The sequence below is a fragment of the Balaenoptera physalus genome (genome assembly GCF_965194825.1).
Source record: "Balaenoptera physalus genome assembly, chromosome: 13".
Classification (NCBI taxonomy): Eukaryota; Metazoa; Chordata; class Mammalia; order Artiodactyla; family Balaenopteridae; genus Balaenoptera; species Balaenoptera physalus.
Window position 1 is genome coordinate 66,632,831 of NC_138892.1, and position 19,936 is coordinate 66,652,766.

The 19,936-nt window shown below is 39.3% G+C and overlaps 1 protein-coding gene and 1 long non-coding RNA gene across 15 annotated transcripts in view; one reads left to right on the forward strand and one right to left on the reverse strand.

Moving 5' to 3' along the window:
* The window catches only part of LOC309641922, a 15,282-nt gene extending 3,181 nt beyond the window's left edge, over positions 1-12,101 (reverse strand). The window contains exons 1-4 of one of the 13 annotated variants that reach the window (XR_014252848.1): positions 11,943-12,101; positions 9,958-10,054; positions 8,421-9,737; positions 88-4,953 (exon numbers count right to left, since the gene is read on the reverse strand). This is a non-coding gene — a long non-coding RNA (uncharacterized lncRNA). The other 12 variants (XR_014252849.1, XR_014252852.1, XR_014252854.1 and 9 more) reach the window with 12 other exon arrangements.
* A 17-nt stretch (positions 12,102-12,118) lies between these two features.
* RPAP3 (RNA polymerase II associated protein 3) overlaps positions 12,119-19,936 on the forward strand; it is a 42,519-nt gene continuing 34,701 nt past the window's right edge. Inside the window, exons 1-3 of one of the 2 annotated variants that reach the window (XM_082422571.1) lie at positions 12,119-12,196; positions 14,727-14,910; positions 15,696-15,836. In XM_082422571.1, the coding sequence (XP_082278697.1) occupies positions 14,758-14,910; positions 15,696-15,836 (294 nt within the window). In that variant the 5' untranslated portion in view covers positions 12,119-12,196; positions 14,727-14,757. Of the gene's footprint in view, positions 12,197-14,620; positions 14,911-15,695; positions 15,837-19,936 lie in introns of both variants that reach the window. The other variant, XM_082422572.1, reaches the window with a different exon arrangement.

Genomic DNA, 19,936 nt, shown 5'->3' on the forward strand with positions numbered 1-19,936 from the left:
ATATACATAATGGGAATACCAGGAGAAGAAGGGGCAAAAGGAACAGAAGAGATATACTTAAGAAAAACATTTTTTTTTTTAGAAGGATATTTATTTATTTATGGCTGCATTGGGTCTTCTTTGCTGCGTGCAGGATTTCTCTAGTTGCGTTAAGCGGGGGCTACTCTCTGTCACGGTGCGCGGGCTTCTCGTTGCAGTGGCCTATCTTGTTGCGGAGCATGGGCTCTAGGCATGCGGGCTTCAGTAGTCGTGGCGCACAGGCTTACTTGCTCCGCGGCATGTGGGATCTTCCCAGACCAGGGCTTGAACCTGTGTCCCCTACATTGGCAGGCGGATTCCTTTTTTTAAAAATTAATTAATTAATTAATTAATTTTGGCTGCATTGGGTTTTCACTGCTGGGCACGGGCTTTCTCTAGTTGTGGCGAGTGGGGGCCGCTCTTTGTTGCGGTACGCAGGCTTCTCATTGTGGTGGCTTCACTTGTTGCAGAGCACAGGCTCTAGGTGCGCGGGCTTCAGTAGCTGTGGCACATGGGCTCAGTAGTTGTGGCATGCGGGCCCTAGAGTGCAGGCTCAGTAGTTGTGACGCATGGGCTTAGTTGCTCCGTGGCATGTGGGATCTTCCTCGACCAGGGCTTGAACCCGTGTCCCTGCACTGGCAGTCGGATTCTTAACCACTGTGCCACCAGGGAAGTCCCTGGCAGGCAGATTCTTAACCACTGCACCATCAGGGAAGTCCCCAGAAGAGATATTTGAAGCAATAATGACTGAGAATTTCCCCAGATTAATGTCAGATGTCAAACCACATATCCAGGAAGCTCAGAGAACACCAAGCAGAATAAATCCAACCAAAAAACTATACGTTGGCTTATCACTTTCACATTATAGAATATCAAAGATGAAAATGCCGAAAGAAGTCAGAGGAAAAAAACACTGTATCTATAGAGCAACACAGATAAGAATTACATCTGACTTCTCAGAAACCATGCAAGCAAGAAGAGAGTGCTATGAAACATTTAATGTGTTGAGAGAAAAATGCCACCAGCCTAGAATTCTGTACCCTGCAAAATATCCTTCAAAAGAAGTGAAGGAGAAATAAAGACTTTCTCAAATAAATAAAAACTGAGGGAATTTGTTGTCAGTATACTTGCCTTGCAAGAAATGTTAATAGAAGTTCTTTAGAGAGAAGGAAAATAATATAGGTCAGAAACTCGGATCTATGTAAAGAAAGGAAGAGTGTCAAAGAAGGAATAAGTGAAGATAAAATAAAACTTTTATTTTTCTGATTCTAAATCTAACAGATAACAGTTTGTTCAAGATAATAATAGTAACAGTGTATTTGATTAGATATACTTATGTGTGTGTGTGTGTATGTGTATATATATATATATATACACACACACACACACACACACACACACACACATATATATATATTAAATGAATGACAGGTACAAGGGAAAAGAGGAAGGAATTAGGATCATTTTGTTATTATAAAGTACTCACACTATCCATGAAGTGGCACAGTGTTATTTGAAAGTGGACGTGGATTAGTTGCAAATGTATATTGCAAACTCTATGGCAACCACTAAAACAAAAAGTTAAAAAGATGTATAACTGATCGGGCTTCCCTGGTGGCGCAGTGGTTAAGAATCCGCCTGCCAATGCAAGGGACACGGGTTCAAGCCCTGGCCCGGGAAGATCCCACATGCTGCAGAGCAACTAAGCCTGTGCGCCACAACTACCGAGCCTGTGCTCTAGAGCCCACAAGCCACAACTACTGAGCTCACGTGCCACAGCTACTGAAGCCTGCGCACCTAGAGCCTGTGCTCCGCAACAAGAGAAGCCACCGCAATGAGAAGCCTGTGCACCACAACAAAGAGTAGCCCCCGCTCACCACAACTAGAGAAAGCCTGCGTACAGTACCAAAGACCCAACACAGCCAAAAATAAATAAATAAATAAATAAATTTATAAACAAAACAAACAAAAAAGATGTATAACAGATATGCTAAGAAAGGAGAGAAAATGAAATCATATAAAATACTCAATTAAAAGCACAAAAGGCAGAAAAAGAGTAGAAGACAAAATAAGGAACAAAGAAGAACAAGGGCAACAAATAGAAAACAGTAACGAATATGGTAGATGTTAACCCAACTATATCAGTAATCCCCTTGAATGTCAATGTTCTACATGTACTAATTAAAAGACAGAGGGACTTCCCTGGTGGTGCAGTGGTTAAGAATCTGCCTGCCAATGCAGGAGACATTGGTTCGAGCCCTGGTCTGGGAAGATCCCACATGCCGTGGAGCAACTAAGCCCGTGCGCCACAACTACTGAGCCTGCGCTCTAGAGCCTGCGAGCCACAACTACTGAAGCCCACGTGCCTAGAGCCTGTGCACTGCAACAGGAGAAGCCACCGCAATGAGAAGCCCACGCACGGCAACAAAGAGTAGCCCCTGTTCACCGCAACTAGAGAAAGCCCACGTGCAGCAACGAAGACCCAATGCAGCCAAAAAAAAAAAAAAGACAGAGATTGTCAGGGTGAATCAAAAAACACGACCCAACTACACATTGTCTACAAGAAACCCACTTTAAATATAAAGACATGTACAGATTAAAAGGAAATGGATAGAGAAAAATATACCATGCTAATACTAATCAAAAGAAAGCAGGAGTAGCTATGTGAATTTCTGACACAGCCGACTGCAGAGCAAGCAAAGTTACCACAGATAAAGAAGGGCATTGCGTAACGATAAAGGAGTCAGTTCTCCAAGAAGACATAACAATTCTAAACTGTATACACCTAACAACAGAGCATCAACTACATGAGGCAAAAACTGATAAAACTGAAAGGAGAAATAGATGAATCTATTATCATAGTTGGATGTTTCAATATCCTTCTCTCAAAAGTGGACAGATCCGGCAGTAAAAAATCAGTAAGGACATAGTTGAACTCGACACCACTGATCAACTGAATATAACTGACATCTATAGATTACTTCATCCAACAACACAGCATACACATTTTTCTCAAGTTCATACAGATCATCCACCAAGACAGACCACATTCTGGGCCATAAAACACACCTTAACAAATTTAAAAGAATAGAAACCATACAATGTCTGCTTTCAGACCACAATTAGCAAACTGAATCCAAAACAATATAAAAAGAATTATACACCACCGACCAAGTGGGACTGATTCTAGGTCTGCAAGGCTGGTTAAACATTCAAAAATCAATTAATGTAATCCAGTACATCAACAGTCTAAAAAAGAAAAATCACATGATCACATCAGTAGATGTGGAAAAAGCCTATGACAAAATTCAACACCCATTCATGATAAAAACTCTCAGTAAATTAGGAATAGATGGGAAATTTCTCAACTTGATAAAGACTATCTACAAAATAACCTAGAGCTAACATCACACTTAATAGTGAGAAACCCAAAGGTTCCTGCTAAGATCAGGTACAACGCAAAGATGATCCCTTTCACAATTCTTTTTCAACATTGTACCCCAAGTCCTTGCTAATACCGTAACACAAGAAAAGGAAATAAAAGATATACAGATTGGGAAGGAAGACATAAAACTGTCTTTATTCACAAATAACATGATCATCTATGTAGAAAATCTGAAAGAATCAATGAAAAAACTCCTGGAACTAACAAGCAATTATAGTAAGATTGCAAGATACAAGGTTAATATACTGAAGTCAATTGCTTTTCTATATACCACAATGAACAAGTGGAATTTGACATTAAAAACATAATACCATTTATATTAGCCTCTCAAAAATGAAATACTTATGTATAAATCTAAAAAAAATATACACAAGATCTATATGAGGAGAACTACAAAACCCTGATGAACAAAGTCTAAGAATAATGAAATAAATCGAAAGATATTTCATGTTCATGGATTGGAAGACTCAATACTGAAGGTGACAGTTCTTCCCAACTTGATCTACATATTCAGTGAAATCCCAATCAAAATTCCAGCAAGTTATTTTGTGGATATCAACACGCTAATTCTAAAGTGTATATGGCATGGCAAAAGACCTAGAAGAGCCAATAAAATATGGAAGAAGAATAAAGGAGGACTATATTACCCAACTTTAAGACTTACTATAAAGCTTATGTAATCAAGACAGTGTGGTGTTGGTGAAAGAACAGACAAGTAGAACAATGGAATAGAATAGAGAGCCCAGAAATAGACACCCCTAAATATAGTCAACAATCTTTGACAAAGGAGCCAAGGCAGTACAACGGAGTTAAGGTAATCTTTTCAATTTTTCAATCCTTTCAACCTGTCAATGATGTTAGACCAACTGGACATTCACATGCAAAAAAATCTAAACACAGACCTTATATCCTTCACTAAAATTAACTTAAAATGGATCATAGACCTAAATGGAAAACACAAAACTATAAAACTCCTAGAAGATAACATAAGAAAAAAACCTACATGACTTGGGGTCTGGTAATGCCTTTTTATATATTTTTTATTTTTTAAAATATTTATTTATTTTTTGGCTGCGTTGGGCCTTCGTTGCTGCACGTGGGCTTTCTCTAGCTGCGGCGAGCGGGGGCTACTCTTTGTTGCGGTGCACGGGCTTCTCACTGTGGTGGCTTCTCTTGTTACGGAGCACGGGCTTTAGGCATGCAGGCTTCAGCACTTGCAGCACACGGGCTTAGTAGTTTCGGCATGTGGGCCCTAGAGCACAAGGGCTTCTGCAGTTGCGGTGTGTGGGCTCAGTAGTTGTGGCTCACAGGCTCTAGAGTGCAGGCTCAGCAGTTGTGGCACACAGGCTTAGCTGCTCCACGACCTGTGGGATCTTCCCAGACCAGGGATCAAACCTGTGTCCCCTGCATTGGCAGGTGGATTCTTAACCACTGTGCCACCAGGGAAGTCCCTGGTAATGCTTTTTTAGGTACAACATCAAAGGCAAAATCTGTGAAAGAAAAAATTGATAACCTATACTTCATTAACACTAAAAACTTCTGCTAGAATAAAAACCATATGATCATCTCAGTAGATGCAGAGAAAGCTTTTGATAAAATTCAATATCCATTTATGATCAAAACTCTCCAGAAAGTGGGCATAGAGGGAACGTATCTCAACATAATAAAGGCCATCTATGACAAACCCACAGCTAACATCATACTCAGTGGTGAAAAACTAAAAGCATTCCCTCTAAGATCAGGAACAAGTCAAGGATGCCCACTCTCCCCATTTTTATTTAACGTAGTTTTGGAAGTCCTAGCCACAGCAATCAGAGAAGAAAAAGAAATAAAAGGAATCCAAATTGGAAAGGAAGAAGTAAAACTGTCACTGTCTGCAGATGACATGATACTATATTTAGAAAATCCTAAAGATGCCACCAGAAAACTACTAGAGCTCATCAATGAATTCGGTAAAGTTGCAGGTTACAAAATTATAACACAGAAATCTCTTGCATTTCTACACACTAACACAACTATCAGAAAGAGAAATTAAGGAAACAATCCCATTTACCATCACATCAAAAAGAATAAAATACCTAGGAATAAACCAACCTAAGGAGGCAAAAGACTTGTACGCTGAAAACTATAGGACGCTGATGAAAGACACTGAAGATGACACAAACAGATGGAAAGATATGCCGTGTTCTTGGATTGGAAGAATCACTACTGTTAAAATGGCCATACTACCCAAGGCAATCTACAGATACAATGAAATACCTATCAAATTACCAATGGCAATTTTCACAGAACTGGAACAAAAAATTTTAAAATTTGTATGGAAACACAAAAGATCCCAAATAGCCAAAACAATCTGGAGAAAAAAGAATCGAGCTAGAGGAAACATGCTTCCTGACTTCATACTATACTACAAGGTATAGTAATCAAAACAGTATGGTACTCAGGACTTCCCTGGCAGTCCAGAGGTTAAGACTCCATGCTTCCATTGCACGGGGCATGGTTTGATCCCTGGTCAGGAAACTAAGATCTTGCATGCTGTGTGGTGCAGCCAAAAAAAAAAAAAAAATACACACAAAAAAACCCAGTATGGCACTGGTACAAAAACAGACACATAGATCAATGGCAAAGGATAGAAAGCCCAGAAATAAATGCATGCACTTATGGTCAATTAATCTATGACAAAGGAGGCAAGAATATACAATGGAGAAAGGACAGTCTCTTCAATAAGTGGTGCTGGGAAAACTGGACAGCTACGTGTAAAAGAATGAAATTAGAACATTCTCTAACAGCATATACAAAAATAAACTCAAAATGGATTAAAGACCTAAATGTAAGACCGGATATTATAAAACTCCTAGAGGAAAACATAGGCAGAACACTCTTTGACATAAATTGCAGGAATAGTTTTTGGATCCATCTCCTAGAGTAATGGAAACAAAAGCAAAAATAAACAAATGGGACCTAATTAAACTTAAAAGCTTTTGCACAGCAAAGGAAACCATAAACAAAACAAAAAGACAACACACAGAACGGGAGAAAATACTTGCAAATGATGCAACCAATGGGGAATTAATTTCCAAAATATACAAACAGTGTATACAGCTCAATATAAAACAAACAAACAAACAACAGAATCAGAAAATGTGCAGAAGACCTAAACAGACAGTAGGGAACCCTCCTACACTGTTGGTGGGAATGCAAATTGGTGTAGCCACTATGAAAAACGGTACAGAGGTTCCTTAAATAACTAAAAACAGAGTTACCATATGATCCATCAATCCTACTCCTGGGCATATATCCGGAAAAGACGAAAACTCTAATTTGAAAAGATGCACCCCAATGTTCACAGCAGCACTGTTTATAATAGCCAAGCCATGGAAGCAACCTAAATGTCCATCAACAGATGAATGGGTAAAGAAGATGTGATACACACACACACACAATGGAATATCACTTAGCCATAAAAAGGAACGAAATAATGTCATTTGCAACATGGATGGACCTAGAGATTATCATACTAAGTGAAGTAAGTCAGACAGAGAAAGACAAATATAATATATCACTTAAATGTGAAATCTAAAAAAATGATACAAATGAACGTACTTACAAAACAGAAATAGACTCACAGACATAGAAAACAACTTATGGTTACCAAAGGGCGAAGAGTGGGGAGGGATAAATTAGTAGTTTGGGTTTAACAGATACACACTACTATATACAAAACAGATAAACAAGAACCTATTGTATAGCACAGGGAACTACTGGGTTGGCCAAAGAGTCTGTTTGGTTTTTTTCTGTACGATGGCTCTAGTAGTGCTTGTCTTTAACTTCATTCGAAACAATTTTGTTAGATCATATTGTGACAGCATATCAGCATGCATTAAAAAAAAACTTATCAAAATTGGTGAATTTTTGTGTAGCCATTTTAATACTGAAGTTGGAAGAAAAACAGCAACATTTTCAGCATATTATGCTTTATTATTTCAAGAAAGGTAAAAACGCAACTGAAATGCAAAAAAGATTTGTGCAGTGTATGGAGAAGGTGCTGTGACTGATTGAACGTGTTGAAAGTGGTTTGCAAAGTTTCATGCTGGAGATTTCTCGCTGTATGGGGCTCCACCGTCGGGTAGACCAGTTGACGTTGATAGCGATCAAATTGAGACATTAATTGAGAACAATCAACGTGGCTATACCACATGGGAGATAGTCGACATACTCAAAATACCCAAATCAAGCGTTGAAAATCATTTGCACCAGCTTGGTTATATTCATAGCTTTGATGTTTGGGTTCCACGTAAGTTAAGCGAAAAAAACCTTCGTGACCATATTTCTGCATGCGATTCTCAACTTAAACATAACGAAAACGTTCCATTTCTAAAACAAATTGTGATGGGAGATGAAAAGTGGATACTGTACAATAACGTGTAACGGAAGAGATCGTGGGGCAAGTGAAATGAACCACCACCAACCACGCCAAAGGCCAATCTTCATCCAAAGAAGGTGATGCTGATGCTGTGTATATGGTGGGATTGGAAGGGAGTCCTCTATTATGAGCTCCTTCCAGAAAAACCAAACGATTAATTCCAACGAGTACTGCTCCCAATTATATATATAACTGAATCACTTTGCTGGACACCTGAAACATTGTAAATCAACTATACTTCAATTAAAAATAAAATTCTGCTCTGGGAAAGACAATATCAAGGGAATTAGCAGACAAGCCACAAATGGGGAGAAAATATTTGCAAAAATATTTGATAAAGAATGTTCTCCAAAATATAAAAAGGATGCTTGAAACTACAAAAAGTAAACAGCCAATTAAAGAATGGGACCTTAACAGACATCAACCATCAATAGACCAAAGAAGATATACCGATGGCAAAGAAGCATATGAAAAGATGCTCCACCGCATATGTCATCAGCGAAGTGCAAATTAAAACAAGACACCATTACACACCTGTTAGAATGGTCAAAATCTGCAACACTGACAACAGCAAATGCTGGTGAGGATATGGAGCAACAGAATCTCTCAGACATCGATGGTGGAAATGCAAACCGGTACAGCCACTCTGGAAGACAGTTTGATTTTGTAACAAAACTAAGCGTATTCTTACCATATGATCCAGCAATTGCACTCCTTCCTAATTACACTCCTTCATAATTACACTCCCAAAGGAACTGAAAACTTCCGTCCACACAAAACTCTGCAAATGGATGTTTTTAGTGTTTCATTCATAATGGCTCAAACTTGGAAGCAACCAAGGTGTCCTTCGGCAGGTGCATGGATAAACTGTGGTACATCCAACAATGGAATATAATTCAGAGCTAAAAAGAAATGGGCTATCAAGCCATGTAAAGACATGGAGGAATCTGAAGCTCATATTACTAAGTGAAAAAAGCCAAACTGAGAAGGCTCCATACTGTATAATTTCAACTATTTGACATTGTAGAAAGGGCAAATCTATGGAGACAGTAAAAATAATCAATGGCTGCTGGGGGTGAGCGTGGAGGGGGAGAGATGAATATGCAGAGCACAGAGGATTTTTAGGGCAGTGGAAATACTCTGTATGGTATCATAATGATAGATATATAGCCATTAGTCATTTGTCCAAACCCACTGTACAACACCAAGAGTGAATCCTTAGTTAAATTATGGATTCTGGGTGACTATGATGTGTCAATGTAGGTTCATACTTGGTAAAAAATGTACCATTCTGGCAAGTGATGTTGATAAAGGGGGAAGGCTACGTATATCTTGGGGTAGGGGGTGTATGGGAAATCTCTGTACCCTTATCTTAATTTTATTGTAAACCCAAACTGCTCTCAAAAAATAAAGTCTTTAAAAAAAAAAAAAGAATGGAAGGAGCATTGCAGATAGAGTCTGAGGGGATACATGGAGACTGGTGGTCCCTAGCCTTGATAACCAGCCCCCTTGACCACGTACACAGGAAACATAAAGACGCCTCTGGATGCAGCTTCTGTGGTTGCAGAGGTTGACCAAACTGAGGGAGGAGGAGTGCCAGAGAGATACAAGGAGACTTCTCACCTGTAAACAGATTATTTAGGCTACAGATGCTAGGAAAATGCCAGGTATGGAGGAGTGCCTCAGGTAAGTTACAGAGTGCAGATTTAAGAAACAGGGCCTACTCTTACCCTTCCTCAAGGGAGGTCACAGTCAAATGAGCAAGACAGGGGGTAGTAGAACAGGCCATCACAGGTGCCAGCTCTTAAGTCAGACTGCCCAGGTACCTCACCAGGCTCTGTCATTTGCTGGCTGTATGGGCAAATTTCTTAATTATTCAGGTCAGTGTCTTCATCAGTAAAATGGGGATAATATTACCATTGTTGTGAGATAAGGAATGTAAAATAACATGCTTATTTCTTATAATAATTCTTACTTGTCTTCCTTATTATACAGATTTCATTTTGCATTAGGAGAGGCAGTTTACCTTCCCTGTTATCACCCTTAACCTTTATCTCCTGGTGCCCAGTACCTGCGCTCCTTAGAGACGTCTTCAGAGGTCTTCCAGACAGTCAAGTGGGAGACAGGGAGAGATGTAGGAGAGATTTATTAAATCCCCGGGTCTGGACCTTAGCTTTACAGGAGGGAGAGACAGGAAATAACATTTGTTGAGCTCCAACCATGTCCCAAGCTGCGCTAAGTAGGCCGTCTACATACATTTTCTTATTCCAGTAGGTATTTTTATCTTCTCCATTTTAATTTTAATTTACATTAAGCCTCAGTGTACAGATTACATTCAGATTACATTTTCAGTAAGTGGAAGAATCAGCATTTCAGAATTCAACCTTTTTCCTCGGGTTATAATGAGCCTGGATTTCTAGCAGTATCGACTCATTCATTCACTATTCTTTTGACAAATACTTATTAAGGCCTTTAAGATAGAGGTTACTGGTTGCCCCTCAGTATCTGCTCCCTTCTTCTTCTTCCTTATTTATTGAATTCTTGTTTTTAGATGAGCACATGACTGCCAATAGTAAAAAACCCTCAACCTCCCTTGCAGAGGGAAGGCTGCCATTACAGGCATAGTTTTTTGTAGGACAGTGGGAGCTTCAGGATTAGGTGATGGTGGCCATCAAGACCATCTGACTAACTCCTCTCGCTTTGATTTTGTACTCACCAAGCAACAACTGATTATTATGTGAAGAGAGAGAGAGAGAGAGAGAGAGAGAGAAAGATGTGAGAGGGTCTATGAGGTTTTACTAGAGCAGCCAGCTGGCCCCCTTCTCTCTCATCTCAGTTGACTCTGCCAGAATTAATTTTTAAAGACAGAGTTGCTTTGGGACTTCCCTGGTGGTCCAGTGGTTAAGACTCTGCACTTCCACTGCAGGGGGCACAGGTCCCACCCCCAGTCGGGGAACTAAGATCCAGCAGGCCCTGCGGTGTGGCCAAAAAAAAACCCAAAACAAAACCCATAAAAACCCCAACAGAGTTGCTTTAGTTAAGAACATCTATAAATCAATATGTTTTAAAATTATTTATTATTAGATTAATTTTAAAACACACACAAAAAACCCCTTAAAAGTCAGTTTTCTGTCCGCCAACACAAAAAGCAAAAGAATCATTCCCTTAGTAAATATTTTGGTGACAGTTAATGATTTGACTACTATGAGTTTAAAATACAAAGATACCAAATAATTATACAGTGGGAAAGATGTGCTGATGACTTTGTAAGGAAGGTCCCCAGGGTGGTTTTTCACTGATCCTTACCTGGATTAGTGGGTCCCAGCCTCAACTGCACGGCTATATCTTGTGCTTTTTAAAAAATCAGGATGCCCAGGCTGTGCTGATTAAATCACAATCTCTGGGGAGAGGTCCTAGAAATCAGTATTTTTTCCCCACACTCCCAAGGTGATTCCAAAGTTCAGCCAAGCTTGAGAGCCACTAATCTGAATTTTTGGTCTAATGTTTAAGATCATAGAGCTATTTCAAATGGAAAGGTTTGTTTGTTTCTGTTTGTTTTTGTGGGCTTTTAAAATTACTTTTGTTTTACAGTTTTAGAGTTGCTATGAAAAATGAGAGAAAGTTCACTCATACAGGAAGCAGAAGCACAAAATAGTAAAAGCTTCATATTCTTTTTCCTTTGTGGCCAGGGAGTTCTAAAGACAGACCTTAATACTGACACACATCCAAGAAAGACTCAGAGATAGATATATTTAGAAAAGGAAAGAGTTTACTTGCAAAGGTGCAAGGTAGGCAGACTGAAAAACTGGTTTGCCGAATACAAGAACTTAAAGAAAAAAAAAATACTACAAAAATTGCTAGAGTTACTAGTTTACATAGCCTGTTTATGGTAGACAAACAGTAACTTTCTCACATGATTATCATACAAAGGTTGTAAAATACCATTACACGCAGCAAGGCAAATATTAAAATTGAGGGGAATCCAAGGAACTATTCAAGGCGTTATTATTTGGGGAATCAGAACAAGTCTGGATGATCCTGCAGTTTTTGGATTACCTAGTGTGAAGTTTGGTCATACCGGAAGCAGTCAAAGCAGCCGATTTTGCTTTAACACACCTGTCAACGCTCTAGGCTGGTTCCACCCCGAAGAGGGCACAGCGTATCTGACCTTCTGCGCACGCTCCGTCCCGGCTCCAGGGGGCGGGGCGAGGGCACGCGGGGACTTGTGGGAAAGCCCAGGAAGGCGGGGCCCGGCGTGAGTCACTGTGGGCGGGAAGCCGCGGCAGTGGAGACGGTAACGGCGTGTTGAGGTGAGCCGGCTTTGCGGTTATCACCGGCTGCAGCAGGGAGGAGGCTTTTGGGGTCGCCCTGCGGGAGGAGGGGGTGCGGCCGTGGGTTCCGGGTGAGGCGGAGAGGGCAAGGGCGGGCGGCAGGGCGCGGCGTTGCGGCGGCGCGGCGGTGTCCAGGGTAGAGGCGTACCGCGGAGCGCGTTCCGGGAGGGGCTCGCCCCGAGCAGCCCGGGCCTGGACGGACAGCCTTGCTGTCAGTCTCTCCACCCCGGCTGCCCGGATTATTGGGCAATTTGCGGTGGTTAGGACCGCAGATCCACCCTCCCCAGGAGACCTCGGTGGTGCCCGCCCCCTTTCGGCGTGGGTGTGCAATGCTCGCCCGGATATTGGGTATGAAAGTGATACCCAAGGCGCTGGAAGTTTCTGGTTGCCTGCTTGGACGCAGGTTCCGTGGGAGCAGAGGTGATAGGTGAAATGGAAAAGGTTTATTTCCCCGCCCCACCCCCCACGTATCTCAGTGGTCTGCTGCGCTTTTATTCACATTTTTGAGTCCCTCGGCAAAACATTGTACTAGCTTTGTTTTTTAATGAGATATACGTATGTGATCAAACATGGGCACTGCCTGGAAGAAGCTTAAGTTTAGTTTACTTTCTGACGCAAGGCCGGGGGGTCAGAAGACCTATATGCGGTTGCAAACATCTTTTCCTCCTCCTAAACGAATCCCTTAGCTGATCTCTTCTATCTCTCCCATCCTAACCAACCCCCGCCCCCCTGTCCCCCCCATACACACTTAAGCTTTGAATTCCCTCCCACCTTTTTGGGGACCTTGCCCCATCACGCATCCCCTTTCCTATATCTTCTTTTACTTTGTTCCTCAATTCCGCCCCCCCCCCATACTCGTGGGCAATTTTAGGTTATGAAGGCAAAATTATGCTAATCCCCATATAATCTTATTTACTCAGCTCATTTTATTTCTGTCCTTAAAAACAAATCCCCTTAAAACTCTAAATAATCTTTATATGACTAAATATAATGCACTTTATTTCCTCCATGTGACTTCTGTGGCCTTTAACACTGCTAACTTTCCGTCTTCTTGAACTCCTGAAAATTCTCTTCTGTGACAGTACTCCAAGTTTTCCTCCCAGCTCTCTAGATGCCACTGCCTGATTTTTACTGTGTTGGCATTTCTTCCTTGTTTTGTTCCCTAGATATGCGTTCTTCAGGCTTCCCCCAACAGCCCCCCCCCCCACCATTGTCACAGTAATTAAAGATATCCAAATCTCATGATTGTAGCTTCTACCTTTATGCTAGTGACATCCAAATTTATATTTCTAGCCCTCTGTAACTACATACTGGCTATGTCCTGATGTCCCATAAGAACTCAAATTCACCTTATCCCAAACTGAAAAAAATCTGGCTTTACACTTGTTCTGCAATTCTGAAACCTCTTTTCCTTTTAAAATTGTGATTCCTGACTCAAAATAGTACCACTAATCTTACCAGGCTCCCAAACCAGAAATCTAAGACTTTTGAGTCCTTCTCTTCTCACCAACTCCTCAATCTAATGTCATCATGTCCCTTTTATTTTACCACCTTAATGTTTCCCATAGCTTTCAGACTGTTGGTCAGATCTCATGGCCTGGCATTTCCTGATCTGTCCCATATTTGCCTTCTCTTCCGTTATTCTCCCTCCCAGTCCCTCATTCTCCTGGCCCACTCCTCCACATTAATCACTTGGCTGGCCCCTTTTGAAACATGGCTAAATTGCAGCACCTCTGGGGACTCTTTCCTTGAACCTGCCACCCTACTGTGTGATTTATACCTGTCCTTTGTGGTCAGCCCCATAGCATCTGCATGTACCTCTAGCGCAGTGGTTCTCAACCAGGGGATATTTGAAAATGTCCGGAGACATTTTTGGTTGTTACAGTCCAGAGGGAAGGGAGTAGTACTGGCAACTAGTTAGTAGAGGCCAGGGATGCGGCCAACCATCCTACAACGCACAGGACAGCCAACCTACAACACAGCATTATCTGCCCCAAAATGTCAGTAGTCCCAAGGTTGAGAAACCCTGCCTAGCATAATATTTTGTTACTCAGTACTTCGATTATTTTGTTTTCTCCTCCACTAGAGAAGGGACCTTGTCTTGTTTTTGTATCCCTAAATCTTGATACAGGGCCTTTCACATAGCCAAAGTTCAATAAATGTTGAAAGAAAAGAAGAGTAAAGGAGGTAATTAGGCTAAACTTATAAACTCTAGAGATGAGCAGCCGATCTGCTACCATAGGCTGCTTGCTAATTTCAGTGATTTCCTCCCTGTTGCCTTTCATTCACATTGCATGGATGCCCGACCTATCTGTTTATTTTGCATTTGTTTATTCAGCAAACATTGATTGACTCATTTTAAACATAATATACTGGTATTTTCTTTTTTCTGCATCACTTTAGGTTCCTTTCCTTACATGTATCTTGGCCATTTATGAAGAGGTAAAAATCATTAATTAGCTGGGTTTCAAAAAAAATAAACCAAATAATTCTATTTAATTCTTATCAGAGGTTGGTTGATCAAAACTGTGCAGGCCACAATGACTTCAGCAAGTAAAGCAATTGAATTACAACTACAAGTGAAACAAAATGCAGAAGAGTTACAAGACTTTATGAGGGACTTAGAAAACTGGGAAAAAGATATTAAACAAAAGGATATGGAACTTAGAAGACAGAATGGTGTTCCTGAAGAGGTAAATTTCTTAATTAAATTCCTACTTTAGCATCCAGCAAAACTATTTATTTTAAAGTAAAGCACCACCTTTAAAATGTTTTGTGGAAATACTGATTGAAGTGATTTGCTTTCTGCCAACATTTTGAAAAATTCTACTTTTTAAAGTCTTTGTAATAATTGTATTAACTATATTAAGACATTTTAAGGCTTAGTGAATAGTTACTGAAAGGAAGACCATGTGATAATTCTTAAGGTAAATGAACAGAATCATAAAATATGTAGGTTTGTATATAATTATGTATATCATATATAATTATATATTTAGTGATATATTAACATACAGTATTGCCATAGAAACTTAGGTAGTACCTAGACTCAACCAAATGGTTTTCTTAAGACAGTGCATTCAAATACGGATAGCCTTTTCATACTGTTTGTAATGATGTGGAGGCAGTTCAGTGTGCCATTGTACTGCTGCTAAATCATTGTACCAAGGCTGAAGATCAGGCAGTTTTTGAATTTAGGATTGCAAATCCTAAAATGCAAAGTGTATAATTAAAATTTCTAGGTAATAGCAATACTTTTCTTATGACTGAACAATGTTCAATATTTGTCAAAGGATGAATTAAACTTTTCAAGCATAAGTTATCATTATAAATGAGTGAATTGGTATTTCTAACCACTTGAAAATTAAATTAAAAATTACTTTTACTTGAAAATATACTTTAGTGAGAATTTTAAACATCGCTAGTTCAGAAAAGTAAAAGAGCAGTCTTAAAACGTTGTGTTGTTTTCCCTTCCTAGAATTTACCTCCTATTCGAAATGGGAATCTTAGGAAAAAGAAGAAAGGCAAAGTTAAAGAGTCATCTAAAAAAACCAAAGATGAAAACACAAAAAACAGGATAAAATCTTATGATTATGAGGCATGGGCAAAACTTGATGTGGTAAGTTAATCTGGTTATATGCTTCTTAGTATTTGAGTAAAATTTTCTTGGAGTTAGTTAAGAGTCATGGATTAAATGAAAAATAATGTAGAGTTCTTAGGACCTGTGTCTTTCTCTTATAGACTATTTTGTGTGGAATGAAAACTTAAATACCTAGCTGTTCAATTAACTAGATTATTTTTTCTCCTACAGTCCTCTTTCAGTGAATAGTGGCTAAAACAGCTGGATTCTTTTCTTTTTTCCTATTTTTTCTTTTTTTCTCCTTTTGCACAAATAGTACATAGAGATCCAGTGTACTCTTCACCCAATCTCCCCTAATGGTTACATCTTATTTAACTATAGTACAGTATCAAAACCAGGAAATTGATATTGGTGCAATGTATGTGTAGTTCTTTGCCATTTTATGACCTGTAGATTTGGGTAACCACCATTGCAATTAAGATACGGAAATATTGCATCACCACAAAGACCTCCCTTATGCTATCCACCTATAGTTGCACCCACCTCCTTCCTCCTCAACATCTCTAACCCTTAAACAGCCAGAATTCTAAGATAGTAATAATGTGAGAAAAGAAGGACTCTACCAACATTTTTTTTTTTTTTTTATAGACTGAAGGACCTGTAGAATACTGGCTAAAAGAGAATGCCTTTGGGTTTAGTCTTAGGGCTAGGGCTGCGTGACAATAGAAGTAGGGCTATCTTGATTTCAGGAAGGGTGGGCTTCACCCTTCTAGGCTGGTGTGGTGCATGCCTCCCGTCTCCCACGCATGAGACACAGTGTAGCTGGAGAATTAATTACTCTGCCTCATAACCCTCTACCCAGTATTCCAAGCAGCCACTGTCAGGCCAACCTGTGAACAGGAACCTGTTGGCCAGCCTTATTCTAGACTCTGACCCACCCTAAGGGTTGATTTAGTTAGGTTGATTTGGAATACACACTCGCTTTTAGTCTTTTTAAAAGTGTTCATTATGTAATATTTGATTCATACAAAACAGTTTGTAGAGATACGTGTTCTAAAGCATGATAATAAAATGAATACATAAACCCACCACCTAACATAAAGAGAATTATTCCAATCCCACTGAAGCTGCCAGGGTGATCCTTCCCTGTCCCATCTTCTTTTCTCCTCCCTACCTTCAGAGGTAACTACTATTCTGATTTTTATGTTTATTATTTTCTTTTCACTTTTTTGTTTAACATTTTTATTGAGGTATAACATTCATACAGTAAAGTCCCAAAATCTTAAATGTACAACTTCCTGAATTTTCACTCATGTACAAAACTGAGAAACTACCATCCAGATCAAGATATAGAACATTTCTAGTATCCCAGAAACCTCCTTTTTCGGTTGATTACCTCCCAAAGGTGGCCACTGTTGTGATCTCTAATATTGTAGATAGGTTTTGCCAGTTTTGGAATTTCTTGCAATTGTATCATACAGTATGCACTCTTCTCTGTTTGGCTTCTTTTGCTATTATTGTCTGAGATCGATCCGTACTGTCAGTAGCAGTAGTTTGTTCTTTTTCATTGCTGATCAGAATTCCATTGTGTGAATATATCACAATTTGTGCATCCATTCTCCTATTGATATACACTGAGTTGTTTTCAGCTTGGGGCTGTTATGAATAAACCTGCTATGAACATTCTTGTACATGTCTTTTGATGGATATAAGCACCTGGGATGGTATTTGCTAGGTCATAGTTTGTATATGCATTTAGCATTAGAAGATACTGCCAAATGGTTTTTCAAATTAGTTGTATTTCTCTTTTTTTAAAACATTTATTTTTAATTAATTAATTTTTTAATTGAAGTATAGTTGATTTACAATTTAGTTTCAGGTGTACAGCAAAGTGATTCAGTTTTATATGTATATATACACACACACTTATCTGTACTTTTTCAGATTCTTTTCCATTATAGGTTATTACAAGATATTGAATATAGTTCCCTGTGCTATACAGTCGGTCCTTATTGTTTATGTTTTATATATAGTAGTATATATCTATTAAACCCAAACTCCTAATTTATCCCTCCCCCACTTCCCCCTTTGGTAACCATAAACTGTTTTCTATGTCTGAGAGTCTGTTTCTGTTTTGTAAGTGAGTTCATTTATATCACTTTTTTCTTTTTCTTTTTTTCTTTTAATTTTTATTTTATATTGGAGCATAGTCGATTAACAATGTTGTGTTAGTTTCAGGTGTACAGGAAAGTGATTCAGTTATACATATACATGTATCTATTCTTTTTCAAATTCTTTTCCCATTTAGGTTATTTCAGAATATTGAGCAGAGTTCCCTGTACTATACAGTAGGTCCTTGTTGGTTATCTATTTTAAATATAGTAGTGTGCACATGTCAATCCTAAACTCCCAATCTATCCCCGCCCCCTGACCCTTCCCCCCGGTAACCATAACTTTGTTCTCTAAGTCTGTGAATCTGTTTCTGTTTTGTAAATAAATTCATTTGTATCTTTTTAAAAAAATTTTTTAGAGTCTGCATATAAGCAATATCATATGATATTTGTCTTTCTCTGTCTGACTTACTTCACTTAGTATGATAATCTCCATATCCATCCATGTTGCTGCAAATGGCATTATTTTATTCTTTTTTGTGGCTGAGTAATATTCCATTGTATATATGTACCACATCTTCTTTATCCCTTCCTCTGTCGATGGACATTTAGGTTGCTTCCATGTCTTGGCTATTGTAAATAGTGCTGCTAGGAGCATTAGGCTGCATGTATGTTTTCAAATTAGAGTTTTTGTCTTTTCCGGTTATATGCCCAGGAGTGGGATTGCTGGATCATATGGTAGCTCTATTTTTAGTTTTGTAAGGAACCTCTATACTGTTCTCCATAGTGGCTGCACCAATTTACATTCCCACCAGCAGAGTGGGAGGGTTGCCTTTTCTCCACACCCTCTCCAGCATTTATTATTTGTAGACTTTTTGATGATGGCTGCTCTGACTGGTGTGAAGTGATACCTCATTGTAGTTTTGATTTGCATTTCTCTGATAATTAGTGATGTTGAGCATCTTTTCATGTGCCTATTGACCATCTGTATGTCTTCTTTGGAGAAATGTCTATTTATGTCTTCTGCCCTGGTTGTATTTTTCTTAATGAAACCAAGGCTAATTGAGTCCAGAGAGAGCGCACATTATTATTTAAATAGTATGTCATCTGCTTTAGTAATGTCTCGATGTAAGAGAAGTATGATTTTGGGTCTTGAATTTATTACTGTTGGAAATGATACTTTCTGAACATATGATTTATTCTCTGCTGAGTATTATTTAGTCTGCTTTCATTTTTTGTAACTTTACCCCCTTCTATGTAGCCTTTTCCTTTTCATAAATTGGAATCTTCTTATAGTGCCCTTTCCTAAAAGGCATCATGTCAGATGATTTCTTAGAGAGTTGCTTTCTACAGTCATTTATTCATTCAACAGATATTGATTGAACTCCTGCTTTGTGTGGCCAGTGCAGTCATGGTTGTTCCATTCTAGTTCAGACCTGAGCAGCGGCTTTGGCGTTCTGCTGCTGTTAGTTTTCTACACATGTCTGCGTAACAGGGTTGGACGGTCTTGGCTTTAATCTTGGTAGGCTGGTGGAATTTCTAGAATCTTCATGCTAAAACACATAGCTAAATTTCAGTCCATCTTTGAATGTTCATTCAATGAAACTAAGCATAGGTCTTATTTTGTTTTTTAATTTATCAATTTTTTTCCTACATAAATTATTTAAAATAGTATATTGTTAAATACAGAAAGGATTTTGTTTATATAATAATTAAGTTTTTGTTTACATGAGTTTTTTAAAAAAATACATTTATTTATTTTATTTTACTTATTTTTGGCCGCATTGGGTCTTCGTTGTTGCGCACGGGCTTTCTCTAGTTGCGTCAAGAGGGTGTGCTACTCTTCGTTGCAGTGTGTGGGCTTCTCAATACGGTGGCTTTTCTTGTTGCAGAGCACGGGCTCTAGAGCGCAGGCTCAGTAGTTGTGGCTCATGGGCTTAGTCGCTCCGCAGCACGTGGGATCTTTCCGGACCAGGGCTTGAACCCGTGTCCTCTGCATTGGCAGGTGGGTTCTTAACCACTGCGCCA